General features: G+C 47.4%; 1 protein-coding gene across 8 annotated transcripts in view; it reads left to right on the top strand.

Moving 5' to 3' along the window:
• Positions 1 to 15,478, top strand: part of KANK1 (KN motif and ankyrin repeat domains 1) — a 135,946-nt gene that overhangs the window by 106,145 nt on the left and 14,323 nt on the right. For 7 of the 8 annotated variants that reach the window (XM_075410806.1, XM_075410807.1, XM_075410812.1 and 4 more), the window contains 3 exons: positions 239 to 2,899; positions 13,532 to 13,750; positions 14,588 to 14,696. In XM_075410806.1, coding sequence (XP_075266921.1) covers positions 239 to 2,899; positions 13,532 to 13,750; positions 14,588 to 14,696 — 2,989 coding nt within the window. The remainder of the gene's footprint in view (positions 1 to 238; positions 2,900 to 13,531; positions 13,751 to 14,587; positions 14,697 to 15,478) is intronic. The other variant, XM_075410808.1, reaches the window with a different exon arrangement.

Raw genomic sequence — 15,478 nt, 5'->3', positions numbered from 1 at the left:
TGCACGTTTGTGTGGGTGTGCGTTTGGAAACCTACTGATTAACTCTTAAAAAGTTTAATCGGGGTTTAGTGTTGAGGGTCAGTCAGCGGGAAGCTGGTCAGTCAGCCCGCTGAGCTGCAGCAGCAGTTTCTGCCTTCGGCGTGCTGAGAGCACCCGTCTTTCTGCGCTTGTGTTTCATGGCATAGTTTACTGAGACATAGTTTCTTTTCCAATGCTGATTTGGTTTCTTCTTTTCCAGAAAAAGAGGAAGTTGTTATAAACGGAGAAGATGAAAAAGAACGGAAAGACCCCTATTTCGTGGAAACACCTTATGGCTACCAGCTAGACTTGGATTTTCTGAAGTACGTGGACGATATACAAAAGGGGAATACCATTAAGAAACTAAACATCCGAAGGAAGAGGAAAGCTGTACCAGCCTCCGCAGCTACCAAGAGCTCTGGTGGCCAGTGCAGTGGCTGGACCTCCACGGAGTCTCTCTCTTCGTCGAACAGTGATGAGAACAAGCAGTCGTCTCTGGCAGCGAGGAGTCGAGTAACCTCGTCTGTCACTGTGAGACCCTCAGTTTCCTTTGAAGCATCTCCTTCCTACTTAACCGTCCCTGAGAGCAAGCAGCTTCCTCCTCCTTCCCCCCAGCCTCCTCGGCACAACCTCCATGTGACAAAAACCCTCATGGAGACGCGGAGGCGACTCGAGCAGGAGAGGATGATGCAGGTCACGCCTGGTGATGTCCGCAGGCCCCGGCTTTCCAGCTTCGGAGGCATGGGCTCCACGAGCTCCCTCCCCTCTTTCGTGGGATCCAGCGGGTACGGACACGTGTCCCAGCAGCTGCAGAACGGGTACCAGGGGAACGGCGACTACGGCGCCTGCTTCAGCTCCTCCTTGGGCAGTTCCATTCGTCACAGCCCCATGAGCTCAGGAATATCCACGCCAGTCACCAACGTGAGCCCGGTGCATCTGCAGCACATCCGGGAGCAAATGGCCATTGCCCTCAAGCGTCTCAAGGAGCTCGAGGAGCAAGTCAAGACCATTCCTGTGCTGCAGGTCAAAATTTCAGTGTTACAGGAAGAGAAGCGGCACATGATGGCCGAACTCAAAAACCAGAGGAAAGCCGCTCAAAACGACACGTACGGTTTCAGAAAGCGATCCTACAGTGCAGGAAACGCGGAGCAGTGGGAACACATGTCTCAGGTGAGAAGAGGTGGGGAACTGTATATAGACTGTGAGGAGGAGGTGGAGAGCGTGGAGCAGAGCTCTGAGAGGATAGAGGAGTTCAGGCAGCTGACTGCAGAGATGCAAGCCCTGGAGAGAAAAATCCAGGATAGCAACTATGAAAGTCCAGCAAACCTTCGGGTGAACAGAGGAAGCCTGATGAGAGAAAGCCTGACGAAAGAAACCCGATCTGTTGCTGTAGGTGGTGATGAGAACATGAACGATGTGATTGTATACAACAGATCTGCAAGGCAACACAGAGAAGTTGCTGTGGGGACAGAGAAAGAAATGAGAGAGTGTGGGGTTGGGGTGACAGAGGCCATGCTTGGCTTGTCAACGGAGGTCGAGAAAGAGATAGAGCTTCAGCAGCAGACCATCGAAGCCCTTAAGGAGAAGATTTACAGACTAGAGGTTCAGTTAAAGGAAACGACCTATGACAGGGAAATGACCAAATTAAAACAGGAGCTGCAGGCGGCTGGGTCTAGGAAAAAAGTGGACAAAGCCATGATGGCTCAGCCCCATGCCGTCAGCAGGATGGTGGAGGCCGTCATACAAACGAGAGACCAAATGGTGGGAAACCACGTGGACGTTGCTGATTCGTCGGCGGGAAACCACCTGCAGACGAGCAGCATCGGGACATCCTGCAGACCGGCCGTGCGGAGCGTGGCTGCGGGCCCCGAGCTGCTGATGAGCCGATGGCTGGTGCGGGAGAGGGCAGAGATGCGAGACCAGGGCACGGGGAGCTCCGCGGAGCTGTGCGACAGGGCGGTGGGCGCGGAGACCAGCGTCCGCGAGACGGGCGTCAACACGGAGGAGCCGGCTGGCGCGGCCGGCCCCGGCCGGGCCAGCAGAGCGATGAGGTCTGTGGGCTGCGGGGATTGCTCGGTGCACGTGGTGGTTTGCGTCCCCACGGAGCGCGTGTCCCGCGAAACGGCCACGGAGGCTGTGCCCCGGGCGGAGGCGATGATGATGGCGGTGCCTTCGACAGCTAGCCAGCAAACCAGCACCGACTTGGAGATGGTGAGCCGGTGCACCAGCACGGAGACGGCCTCCCTGGCAGACTGCGGGACCAACACCGCTCTGAGCAGCTGCGATAAACAGACCAACACGGACAGCGTGGAGACGCGGAGCGTGGCGGTGGGAGATGGCCGGGTGAAGGACATACACACGTCTGCTAAAACGCGTTCGGTTGGAGTGGGCACCTTGCTCTCTAGCCACCCTGGCTTTGAAAAGCCCTCCGCGATAAAAACCAAAGACTGTGGCGTTGGGCAGATAAACATTCATGAGAACTACCTGGTTGGTCTTAAAATGAGGAGCATTGCCTGCGGACCCCCTCCGCTGCCAGTCGTGCCGGCTGGCACCAGGAGCATTGGTGTTGGGGGAGAGTCCGTGTGCGAGCCGGCGGGCGATCTCGTGGAAAGCCCTCTGCCTCCGCCTGAGCTGAGGACGGGCTTGGATCACTACATTGAGCGCGTGCAGAAGCTGCTGCAGGAACAGCAGATGCTGCTTGCTGAAAATTACAGTGAACTGGCAGAAGCCTTTGGGGAGCCCCACTCCCAGATTGGATCTCTGAATTCGCAGCTCATCAGCACCCTCACCTCCATCAATTCCGTCATGAAATACGCCAGCACGGAGGAGCTGCGGAGCCTGGACCTTCAGAAGCAGTGCGTGGAGAGGAGCACCACGTCGGGTAAGTCCAGCATCCAGGCACGCGTTGGGTCTGCTCCCTGCTGGCCAGTGCCGCAGGTCCTTCACCTGCTAGGCTCTCAGTCTGGAAGCAAGTGTGTAATGCTCCCTGGTGAAACGCAGAACGTAACGTTGTGGCTGGCCGTGCCCCTTGGGTATGCTTGCCACCACTGGTAGCTGAAAAGCCAGAGGTGGTTTTAGCTCTCCCGGTCCGGAGGACTCTGAAGGACTTGGTGATGATGATGATGACTGTGCAAGAGAGGTAACTAAAAGTATGTAGGGTTTGACCGCTGTGCGAGGTGCTGACTCCCATTTTGTCGCTTTAAGAGTATTCAAGGTTAATGCCTGTGGGTTTGGAATTTTGTCCTTCCTTTAAACTTGGCATGCAGTTTTTAAAAACTAAGGTTTGACAGAGAGGAAAGTCACATTCAGCGTCTGTATCAAAATGACTTGTTTTCACAGACTGAATTTTATGGATTTTGTAGCGATTATTCCGTTGCCTTCTTTCCTTGCGCTTCTCAGCCAGAGAGCTGTGGGATGCTTTCCCCATTCCAGCAGGGCTGAGGGCTTTTATAGTAGGCAACTCCAGAGCGCTTCACAGAAACCACATCTTGCATCTTCTCTGTTCCCATAACTGTTTGTCCTAATCCCTAATTACAGCCTCATGTGTGAAAGGCATAAGCTGTAATTACTGCTGGAGGTTTTGGTGACACTCAGGAAAGGCAAAATTGAGATTTAAATACTCCTTGCATTTTATTTATTAACTTTAAAATCTATACAGTTAATTTGAGGGATTTATTTATTGCCTGAGGTAGAGTTGCTTACTTTTTTATTATTTTTGTGTGTCTGATAGTCTAGTTTAAAACTTACCCATTTTTTCTAATACCTTACTGGTGCATCTAACCACATTACTATTAAACTTTATAAACTTTGGCCTGCTGGAAACCAATACATAATGCCTAGCGGTGACTGTTAAGATACTGTCTTCTTGATCCTGCTATCAATGACTAAAACAAGAGGTTAAGGAAATGGGAAAAAATTCTCTAGATTCATCTGTATCATGGGTGCTGAATTGGAAAAAAAAAATTACTGAGTAAATACGATTTTATGTCAGCATAATATTATTGGCTAATGCACTGCTATATATAGCTCCTGCAGCTTTTTTACTATCTTAAAAATTTATGTATTTTTGTTAAAAGGCAACTTGGCAAATCTGATTCTTTTCAACGTTCATGTGCTAAATGGAACAATCCATTAAATGAGGTGAAGTAAAAATTTTAGCTTTGCATAGTAAAGCAAGAAGCAACATTTATGTAGCAGTAAAGAAAACATATGCTATGCTGTCTGCATACATGCAATATGATACTGTATATGCAATATTATTATCTTTGTGGTATGCAGTTTGTATTTTGGGCTTCCTATAAGTAATGATACTATAATAATAAGAGTATCTAGCAGACACCAGAAGTGTCCTTAAAACAGTGAGCTAGAATTTTTGCTAGCTGTAAATCCTCAATTCCTGTCCCTGCTTTTACAGCACAGTATCAAATGTGTAGTCTAGAGACTTCAACGTATTTAGACAAAGGTGGGGCAATGGATCATATTTTTCTGAAGAAGTTCTTACTCGGATTCAGGTTTCACATTCTTGATAAAATTATTCTGGAATAATTTTATTTTAACTTGTTATTATCTTTAGCTGTGGATGCTGAATGTAAAATCTCTTTATTTGTGGTCGCTGGACTGCGTGCTTAAATCAGGCACTGGGCTGTAACAGTTTAGACCCGTGGAGAACTGGAGTGGGAAGGTCATAAGCCTGAGATGTTTCCCCTTCTTTTTCTATTAATTTCAAAAAACGTTGTCTTTACTACATTTATGTGCTGGTCCTGGTGCCATTTCCTGTGGCTTTGCAGACCGTGTGTTACTTTTATCTGTAAGCTGATTGAAGCATTAATTTAAATAGTTCTGTGAGCACTGAAACTAATAAAGCCTTTTTTTTTTCCCCGTGCTTAAGTATCTCAGGAGAGCTTGTGAGCTCTTGGTAAGTCTTCACGCACGTTTAGGTCTCTTGGATGCAGCTTTTCGGGTATCTTATGTGTAAACTCAACCAGCACCCCTTTCTCCACGCCTGGCATCTGAGCCTGATTCCTCTAAAGCCTTGTATAAATACAAAATCCTTCAGAGCACTGTGTCTCTAGTCTGGTTTAGTTAAAATGAGCAGTCGGGTTTAGGTTATTTGAAGAAGCGTGACCTCACGAGCCTTGGTTGCTTAGAAGAACAGGCTGAAAATAGAGGCAGAAGGTCTGGTTTCACGTTAGCAGCAGTAGTGTCGTCTTTAATACTTGATTCAAAGAGCATCCTCAGGAAGCACCTCTTAGAGGCCAGGTCCTTTTAGGCCAAAAATACCTGAGCTGGCTTTGAGTCAGATTCTCGGCTTAGAGATTTTTCTCGCTGCTAGCCCTGGGGAGGCCGGGTTGTGCTGGCGGGGGGTCTGCTGTCTCACAGCCCGTGTCGCTGCTTGGGGCAGGCGATGGAGACGCAGTCGTGAGAGCTGGAGCCGCCGAGCGGGACGCGGGCCGGCGCTGCAGCTGGCATCCTTAGGTGCAAGCCACGCACACGTCTGAGGATGATCTCTGAACCGGGTCTGTTACTAGCAATTAGCATATTGCTTGTTGCAGGATAAACACCTTCACTTCCATAACTAAGCAACTTCTATTTACATCCGTGCTGTCTTTCAGAAGCCCCACTGTTGTCGGGGAAGTCAAACCCGTGGGCCAGACAAGCCAATTTGCACTCCACAAAGTCGTGTTAGCCAGCACTGGCACGCTGTCTGCGTCCAGCTGGATCACATGGATGTGAGTCACAAACCTAGGCACTTACTGATCCTGGTGCTTAGACGAACGACATGTAGGAGGACTAAGAGAGGCGAACGCTTCAGGTTCTCCGTTTATTGTCACAGAACTTTGGACAAGTTTCAGAAAGTTACATTTGAGCGCCTGTGTGACGTGTTTTGCAAAATATCAGCCACAGGCCTGATGTCGCTTGTAGGGGTTTTAATTACATGGACCTTTCACAAGTCTTGTAGGTGGATGTCTTTCACAGGGAAGGAGTTTGCAAGGGTGGTGTTTAAATACAACTGCTCTACCATTGCCCTGAAAAGTTACCTGAGCGTATTTGACCTGAAAATGTGTGGTTGTTTTGCCTCAGTGATCTTTGGAGTATCAGTTTTACGGTCAATTTTTGGATCAGTAGTGACTGACCATCCCAGTGGAAGCATTACACTAATCATCATGAGGAAGGAGGCAACTTCTTGAATTAAGACTCAGGGGAGTGAAAGGAAGTAGGAGGCAAGTGGTGCTGGAAAGTCTTGGGGTAAGGAGGACATGATGTGCCGTCAGGTGGAAAGATCTTTCAAGGTTTTCAGCTCTAACTTTCACCGAGAGCTGGGGAGGCAGGCCGAGGGATGGTGGAAAGACTGAAGGAATGATGGTGGTGCGAGAAGCCTCTGGTTGTCTAAAGCTGGTGTATGGGACTGACGAGGTATTGTAGCCGTGGTTGTCTCTCTCTGTGTCATCATTCGTAAGGCAAAACCAGCAGGGAGCTGGAGAAAGCTGCTGTCTCTCTGCAGCTCTTCTGTTTCACAAAGCTTGTAGCCTTTTCTCTCAAAGACCTTGTAGCTTGATGGGCTGGTAGCCACCCTCCTGGCAGAATGGACCGTGCTAGGGCAGTTGCAGACTTAAGGCTTGCCTGAGGTTCGGGAGCTGGTGCTGTTCGAGGCACAGGCATGTTGGTGAACCCCACAAAGCCGTGGGCTTCTGCAGATTGCACTGGTTGTCTACGCCTAGGCAAGTGAATGAAACCCTCAGCTTCAGCTCTACCGCAGATGCATGCCTTAATCACCAGGTGAAGTTTCTGCACCGATGTGCTTGTTTGTGTAACAAACAGGACCCATCCGTCGTCTCTCTGCCGGGGAGAGGGTGACTGACGTGTGTGAAGCATTTTTGATGTTCCTTGGAAGGTAGCGCATGAGGCACAGCGGACGTGCAGGTGGTCCCGTCTGTGTGCCAGATGAGTGCTGTTTATTCACGCGTGTCTGGCTGGCATCTCAAAGAACACAGTGCCACCTCTGTGTTTTTCGTGTGGCAGGTGGTATCTATTGACCTGCTAGTTGTGACAACATACAAAGCTCAGGCACCTGTGTCATTCGAATCTCTATCAGAAGCTGGGGCATTTAGCTGAGGTTTTTTCTGTTTTAAATGCCCATCCGGTTATATCTGAAGAGAAGCAGAGACCTGGTCAGTAACAGTCATATAAAGACGCTATTCAAGTGAAACTCCATAAACCTCTTTTAAAGAGGTTCGACATACCTTCCCTGGTTACGTGTTAACACAAGCTTATTACTATTAATGCACAAGCTTATTACTATTAATCATTATAGTCATTAGAGTATTTACTGTTTTCATTCTGTGGCAGCACTACATGGAGTGTTTGAATCTGAAAACTGCTGTATCTCCTCATTTCTGCTCAAGTTAATAAAGAGCATAATTTGCCATGGTACAAGTAATTTTTTCTTTCCAATCTGCTGTTGCTTAGAGAGTGGCAGGCTCCAGCCTGCTAGTCTGTCTGTTAGAGAGACTTTGGTAAAAGCCCAGTTTCCTACCCGCGCTGTGGCGCGGGGACATGGTGTTCAGGCACTGAGCTTTGTTCAGAGTTCAACTCCCATGGTAACGGGCACATCTATGAATATTTAATGGCAGGAGATTCCCATTTTTCCAAGGAAGTGTTGTTGTATTTCAGCAACAGTAAAGCATCAGTTGGGAAGATCAATTCCTTACAAATGAGAAAGAAAGAAAGAAAAGCTCTGGAGATGACCTTTCTGCTGTGCCCAGCATCAGGAGATGCTTTGATCCACCAGTCATGAGGGAAATTAAGGGTGGCTTTCACCAAGCTTCACATGCAGTTGTCTCGGAAAAGAGAGCATTTAATAAATGAGATGATTAGCTGCTTCACAGACATGTAATTTTTTGTGTTCAATCTTGTTCAGTTAAAGGATTGTTTGTGAATTCCAGTTTCAACAAACTGGCTTCACAAGCTAGTATGGGGATGGAAAGCAGCTTCTCAACACAAAGAAAATGGTTAAAGCAAGAATGAAAATGAAATTCAGATTGTTCTTGCAGGAGCCGTCCTGTTAGGAAGAACATTTTCCCGGGCACCGAATGGTCGTTGCAGCAGTTACCGACACCTGGGCCCCAAATGAATCTGGCTTCTGTCAGTTTATCGTGTAAAAAGTTCATGTGTGGCAATATTTTGTTCTGAAATTTTAAATTCACGGACTTTTAACCTGGAGTGGCTCAAAAGTACCTTTTAAAACAAAACTACGCTTAGTCTTCTGAAGGTAACACATTTATCAGGTGGATGGGATAATATCACTCATTGTAAATATTTAAACGTAACATGTTTGCTCATCACTGCCTTTTTATTTACCTTAGTAGAATGGATTTTTTTTCTTCAGTAGTCCTGAGGCATAGACCAAATGGAAAGTGGATTAAAAATTATGAAAAAACAACTTTTTAAGGATAAAGCAGCTTAGTGAGATTTAAGACCACTGGAGAAGACTTTGAATTCTTCAGTTGCAGTAATTTCATAGGGAGCTTATTGCTACCATGAAGAAATCATGCAGTGTGAAAGAAAAGTATTTATGCACTGTCTTTAATAGGGACTAAGTTGTATCATTGCCTGTTATAAACATATTATACAGATAAACGCCTGCGCTGATCAACATGTTAAAAATAAAATCTCTGTGCCGCTACCACGTAGGCAGCAAGCTCGTGCCCTTTTTTTAGCTAGTAGCCTGTGATGTTCCAGCCAGAGAGCTAGGTTCTCATCCTGATGGTGTTTGATTCCCCTGGCCTTGTTTGTGCATCTCTTGATTTCCAGTGGTATAGAAGTACTGTAAAGCCAAATCATTTTATAGTAATACTTAGGTTTGCTTCCATCAGACTAAGTGGAATTTTTCAAAAGCAGGTAAAGGCCAGACTTCTATTCTCACTAGTACAGCCCAAATTCAGCTGAAAAAATACTGTTTAAGTCTCACCCAGTGAGTTCCCTGACCCAGCTTACTACGTGACTACTCATGCTGTCATAAACAGAAGGGGAAGGTCTGCAGTTAAGAAAGGAAGTAGCATCTTAATAACAATAAATGTGTTTTATAGGTGCCAGAAATGGCATGGGTAATCTGCTGCTGCTGTATAGTAGTTTTGCTGTCACCCGGATTTAAACTGGTCAGATTTTCTAAAGAGGCACACGTGATTGAGGAGAGGAGGTTCCTTCTGAAAAATGAAAAACAGGTGCTCTCGTTCCCTTAAACCACTGGGGTTAAACCACTGAAGGTGCTTCAGTCACTTGTTTGCCGCTGAAATTGCTGGGAGTAGCTTTCCGCATAAAGCTTTAGGAACAGTTGCGAGTTTTTTGTTTTTTCTTATCATATTGCTGCTTCTGAATTACTCGTGAGCTTTTCCAAGATCCCCTACTGTGCTGCAAAATCCGTGTAGAAATTCCTGGCAGCTCCGTGCTGTGGTTCGCTGCGCTCTGTCAACGGTTAGAAACTTAGGTCAAGCTTGCGTTATTTGCCTGCAGCAGGAAAATAACAAAAACCAGCGGGGTGAGTCTCTGTCTGCAGGCAGCGGCTGGAGAAGTGTTGAACCTCTGGCTGGTGGGCTGTCCGTGTTGCACACCGCAGCCCTGGAGTCAGCGAGGAGGACTCCCTGCGAGCGTACTCGAGGTCTGCATGAGGTGAAGGGTCTATTTTAAGCTCTGCGTGGATGGGTGGTGATCTTCAGACAGGGTTTGGTTTCCGTATGTGAGAAGCGTGCGGTGTGTCCAGCCCTGGCAGCGACCCTGCAACCTCGCTGGAGGAAGAGGGACCTTGGCTCATTGAGCTTCTGGGTTTGGGGAGCAGTTGATTAATCTGTCATATCATTGACCGTAGTGCTGGGTGGCACAGCTGCTTCCTTCATCTGTTTTTCCCAGTGATTCACACTAGGTTGCTGCTCTCCACGTAGCTTTATGGTGGCTGTCTTCTGAAGGGGAAGGTCTAAGAGAGGATCACAGAATCACAGAATGGTAGGGGTTGGAAGGCACCTCTGTGGGTCATCTAGTCCAACCCCCTGCCAAAGCAGGGTCACCTACAGCAGGCTGCACAGGACCTTGTCCAGGCGGGTCTTGGATATCTCCAGAGAAGGAGACTCCACAGCCTCCCTGGGCAACCTGTTCCAGTGCTCCGTCACCCTCAGAGGGAAGAAGTTCTTCCTCATGTTCAGACGGAACTTCCTGTGCTTCAGTTTGTGCCCATTGCCCCTTGTCCTGTCACTGGGCACCACTGAAAAGAGCTTGGCCCCATCCTCCTGACACCCACCCTTCAGATATTTGTAAGCATTTATTAGGTCCCCTCACAGCCTTCTCTTCTGCAGGCTGAACAAGCCCAGCTCCCTCAGCCTCTCCTCGTAGGAGAGATGCTCCAGTCCCCTCATCATCCTTGTAGCCCTCCGCTAGACTCTCTCCAGTAGCTCTTCATCTTTCTTGAAGCGGGGAACCCAGAACTGGACACAGTACTCCAGATGGGGCCTCACTAGGGCAGTGTAGAGGGGAAGGAGAACCTCCCTCGACCTGCTGGCCACACTCCTCCTAATGCACCCCAGGATGCCATTGGCCTTCTTGGCAGCCAGGGCACACTGCTGGCTCATGGTCAGGCTGTCGTCCACCAGGACACCCAGGTCCCTCTCCACAGAGCTGCTCTGCAGCAGGTCTGCCCCAAGCCTGTACTGATGCATGGGGTTGTTCTAGCTAATGGCTTGCAGCATTAATTCTGTGTTGGGCCAAAAGTTGTCTTTACTTGAACCTTGGATGCTGTAGACGCAGTGAGCGTGAACATCCAACAGCTGTGTTGGAAGAATGAGTGTACTGGCCAGTTTGTCTAATGCGCACTTAGTTGTTGTGTGCCTGTCCTCAAGCCTTGATGTCATCCTGGTTGTCAGGTGCTGGGGGCCAAGCAGGACCCGTTTTCTTCTTCATTGGAAGCCATGGACAAGATGCCCCAGATCCTGAACTCAGTATGATGCTTCGCAGCCACTGAGGGATGAACCAGAAGAGGGAACCTACCGAGATCTTGGTGAATCAGTGGCAGGTTCAGCTAGGAGGGAGGCTGTGAGGCAGGGGGAGAAAAGTCTGCTGCTGTCCTCCACCTTTCTCCATCCCACCCTGTAGCTCCCTCCCCAGCTGTGTCCCAGGACACCCGAGGAGGTTCAGGCTCTGGCTTCGGGGGGCTGAGCATTGCTGAGAGGGGCTGAGGGGCTGCACCAAGGTGCCGATTGTTCACATCAGGCAGGACCCCTGCTCCAGAGCCTTGCCATCTGCCCTGGGCTCCAGCATGCACCAGCCCACCTGTGTCCCTAGGACAGGCTGGTTGTCGCAGCTGCCTTTGGAGGAGGACTTTGAAGCCTGGGAAAGGAACGGAGAGACTTCAACTGACAGTAAACCTGGGCAGCTTCAGAGGATTTGCATATCTCCGCTGCTTCCTCATGTCCTCGGTGGTGAGGCTGGAGCAGAAGGGGTGACCTGGTACAACCAGCCAAGGCAGCCACCACCAGCTGCAGTGGGAAGTGGTTACTCTCCTCAGTGCTCTCTAATTGTAGCTGTAGCTGCTCCAGACAGATGGAGGGAGAGGCGATTTCATTGTTTTTCAGCTGTGGGAGTTTAAAAATCATGGGTTTTGGCTCGAAGCTCAGTCGCCTTGGCAGCCCTCTTCTCCTGGGCTGGCGGATGAGGATGACGGGCAGAGACCCGACCAGAGTCAGCAAGAAGAGAGGAGGAGCGAGGGTAGGACCTCCCTGTTGATTCCCCCCGCTGCCCATTTTGTCCTGAGCACGCAGATGCATCTGGTGCAATGATGGTACATGGTGAATCCCTGGAATGGGTTGCCCAGAGAGGTGGTGAGGGCCCCATCCCTGGGAACATTCAAGGTCAGGTTGGACAGGGTCTGAGCAACCTGGTCTAGCTGAAGATGTCCCTGCTCAGCGCAGGAGAGTTGGGTTAGATGGCTTCTAAAGGTCCCTTCCAACCCAAAGCATTCTGTGATTCTGTGATCTCTAGAGGGGTTGCTCTTGCACAGGGAGCATGGGGCTGGCTGCTGCCTTCACCCCCTGTTTCCTTGTGAGGGGGCTTTTTGGCTGTACCTGCTGCTGATAGCCTGCCGTGTGCCTTTCCCAGCAGGCGGCTTCCCCCCGTAGCCTGGAGAAGCCGTAAGCAGCGGTGGGAGCGGGCAGTAGCTCTCGTTGCTGGAGAAGGTGCCTTGGAAATGCACGTGGGGTGAGACTTCAGTTCGGGACGCGGAGACATGGGTGGGAACGGGAGCAAAGAGGAGGACACTGCTGGGAAGTGACAACGCTTGGAAAAATCAGCTTCATAACGTCCTGTTACAGGAAAAAAAAAACTAACTGAGGTGAAGCAGAAAGGGGGAAAGGCAGTCTACCAAGAGCAATAAAGATGTCTGCTGTATTTCTAGAAGTCAGTATTTGGGGTTTACCTTATACAGTATGTTAGCATCCTGCGCAGTGCCACTCATCTGTTTGAATGGGGAGGCTGTGGCTTAGTTCTTGATAAATACAAAGAAAAAAAACCGTGGAGGCAGAAGTGACTGAAGCAAGCTTTAAAAGAAAGAAGTGATAGTGTTTAAAGTAAATTAAACATTACCATTTTTTTTCCCTAGCAATGCTAGCAAGATTACTTAAGGAAGAGTATATGTGTAAAAAAAACAGTGTGTTCCACTAACAAAAGCATTGGTTTAGCTTTGTAGAGCAGTTGTAATAGCACAGTTGGAGAAACTCCAGGGGAATCTGTAAAAGTCTGTGTGTAATTAGCGCTGCCTTTTAAACACACAAAGGGAAAAAACGAGTGGATGCCAGCAAACTGGAAAAAAACCCATGTATAACGCAAACATTTGGAATTTGATTTAAACGCGACTACTAGCTTAGTACTAAAAAAACTTAGTACTAAAAAAAAAAGGAAAGGAAAGAAATGCAATGGGTGGGAGTTTATAGCAGTTGTCGCAGTAATTGGGTAAAGTATGTAGCTTTCAGAATTAATCGAATGCTGGCAAAAAGGAAAGTTTCCTGAAAAGTTTCTGCTTTCATGGAAAGTGTGATTTCTTTTAAAAAAGTGAGATGAAAAGGGCACCACTCTTGCAGAAGGAGTGTGCAGAGTCTGTGAATCGCTCTTCGGGCATCTCGGCGATGAGCAGCTCAGCGAGACCGCCCTGAACCTGCGTGGCAGGAGCTGGGGTCACTGCATGCGCCGAAAGAGGAGGAACAGGAGGGACCATTCCTTTCAACTGTTTTAAAGCCAATACCTTCATAGTTTTTCCTTGTATTGTATGTTTTCATGGAAAGAAAAACTCACAGCTTTTTTTTTTGTTTTCTGAAGGCGATCACACCCTTCTCCTATTGGATCCTCAGAAAAGACTATTGTAGAGCACAAGTATTGCCCCTTTTTTCTGAATCTGTTTTTTTTTTCCCCCTATTGATCACAGTGTGGCAGAAGTGTTTTGGTCTGACTCCTCTGTGATGCCTACTGTCTTCTCTGGCAGGTGCTACTTTGGAGTACATCCCTCACGGCCAACTTGCAAACACCCACTTAACCTCTAATTTGCGAGCGCTGAAATTGGAGCAGGACATAGTGCCTGCTCAGGAGGAGAGGAAGACTCCCCTGGTGGAAGCCGTTCGGGGAAGGAAGTCCTTTTCTTCTCAGGACAAAGCTCTCACTCCAATTAACCTGACAGATGACCAGCTTGCCTCTGGCCTCTATGGTAATAACTGGCTCACGTTCACCTTTCATCGTGATGGTGGAGTTTGAATATGAAATACAGTTAAAGGAGGTTTTCAGGGTTCTCGAAATTGCGAAAGTGGGAAAAGATGTGACTACAGGGGAAGTCACAGTGTGCAACCCTCTGTCTGCACATGGTGGTTAGTTTTGAAATGGCAGATTGTAGCGTATCAGTGAATTGCCATTTGGTGTCTTCGTAAGAAAAATGTACTGAGGGAGAAAGCGTTAATAATTTTTTTTAAAAAAAACCTTAAATTTGTATGAATATCTTACCGGTCTTATGCTTAGAGATTGGTTTGAAAGTTGTCTCATTGAATACTAAAATCTAGAAGACCAGTCTTGAGTAAACCTCCACACCCCGTTGAATAGGTTATTGTTAAATGTGCTGTCTGTACTAATGCATTGGTTCTGACAATGAGCTGCTGTCATCCAACGCCAGGAATGAAGGTTTTCTTAACAGAGGAGAGTAACCCATTTCAATGTTCTTCAAAGTCTTTCACAAATAGCAAAGAGAAAAAATCCCGTGTCTTTTCTTAAAGTTTTCTAAAGCGTCATAAAGATTAGCAGCATGTTGGAGGACGGGAAAGTTAGGTGAAACTAGTTTTCCGTTTCCAGGGTTGTGTTTTGAAGTGCTCTTCTGTCTTTACAATGTGCATCTCACACAATGACTGTATGTATAGGAAGATTAGAAAGCCCAGCTTGAGTTGGTAAATTAAACAGAAAGCTATTTGTTTGTTTTGAAAAATTGTCTAAAGCTGCTGCAGTCAAAGCTGGCTACAGATTTGTACTGATACATGTGCTTTTTCTCCCTGTTCAACAGTATGTACTAATAATGAAAACACACTCAAATCTATAATGAAGAAAAGGGATGGGAAAAAGGACTTGAGCAACACCAAGAAAAACCTGCAGTTTGTCGGCATTAATGGCGGGTAAGAGACCTGTCTCAAGAAAATCTGTCACTGTAGCACTTTCACTGTGGGAAGGAAAGGAGCAACCCAGCTTGTGTGTAGCTTATGTGTAGCTTCTGCCTGTCCTTCAGGCTGAGGTGCGTTTACTGAGTTTAAGAGTGAAGGGAAGAATGAAACAGCTGAGCTCGTCTTAATCCTCTGTGAACCATTTGTGCTTGCAAGTCATAACGTGGCATCAGTCTCAAGTACCTGTAGGCTAGATTGCTGCCAAATTTAACACAGGAAAATGAAGCAAACTCAAAGAGCCGCATGGGAACGTTTCTCAGGCAGTATTTCAGTAAGGAAAACTTTAGCATGTCTTTGGCAGCTGACAAGCACAGCATTATGCGATTGAATACAGCAAGAAATGGCATTGCCTAAGAATTAACTTTTCTGGCTTTACACTAGGTTAATACAGTAACTTTGCTGCACAAATACAGAACACAGTGCAGAAAATTGCCTTCTTTTAAAATATTACCCTTGCAGAATGTTGTGAAAAATTTAAAATGGTTTCATCAAGTTGTTTTTATACAGCTTTTCTAGTCCTTTCCTCGGATTAGTTTTTCTTTAGTACAAATGCCTTGTGCAGTATATAGCCTAAATATCGCAATTACTTCATTTCATACACGTTGGCTAAAAGTATTGTTACTTACAGTGGGGGAATGTTATCCCTCATAAATCACTGTTGTGTGTTAGAAGAATAGGCTTAGTACGTTAATTCGTCAGCTGTTGAGGTGGATGAGATAAGGCAGTTCGTTAGAATC

Source organism: Opisthocomus hoazin, chromosome Z (assembly GCF_030867145.1).
Source record: "Opisthocomus hoazin isolate bOpiHoa1 chromosome Z, bOpiHoa1.hap1, whole genome shotgun sequence".
Classification (NCBI taxonomy): Eukaryota; Metazoa; Chordata; class Aves; order Opisthocomiformes; family Opisthocomidae; genus Opisthocomus; species Opisthocomus hoazin.
Note: the sequence above shows the minus strand (reverse complement) of the source record. Positions and strands in the feature narration are given on the sequence as shown.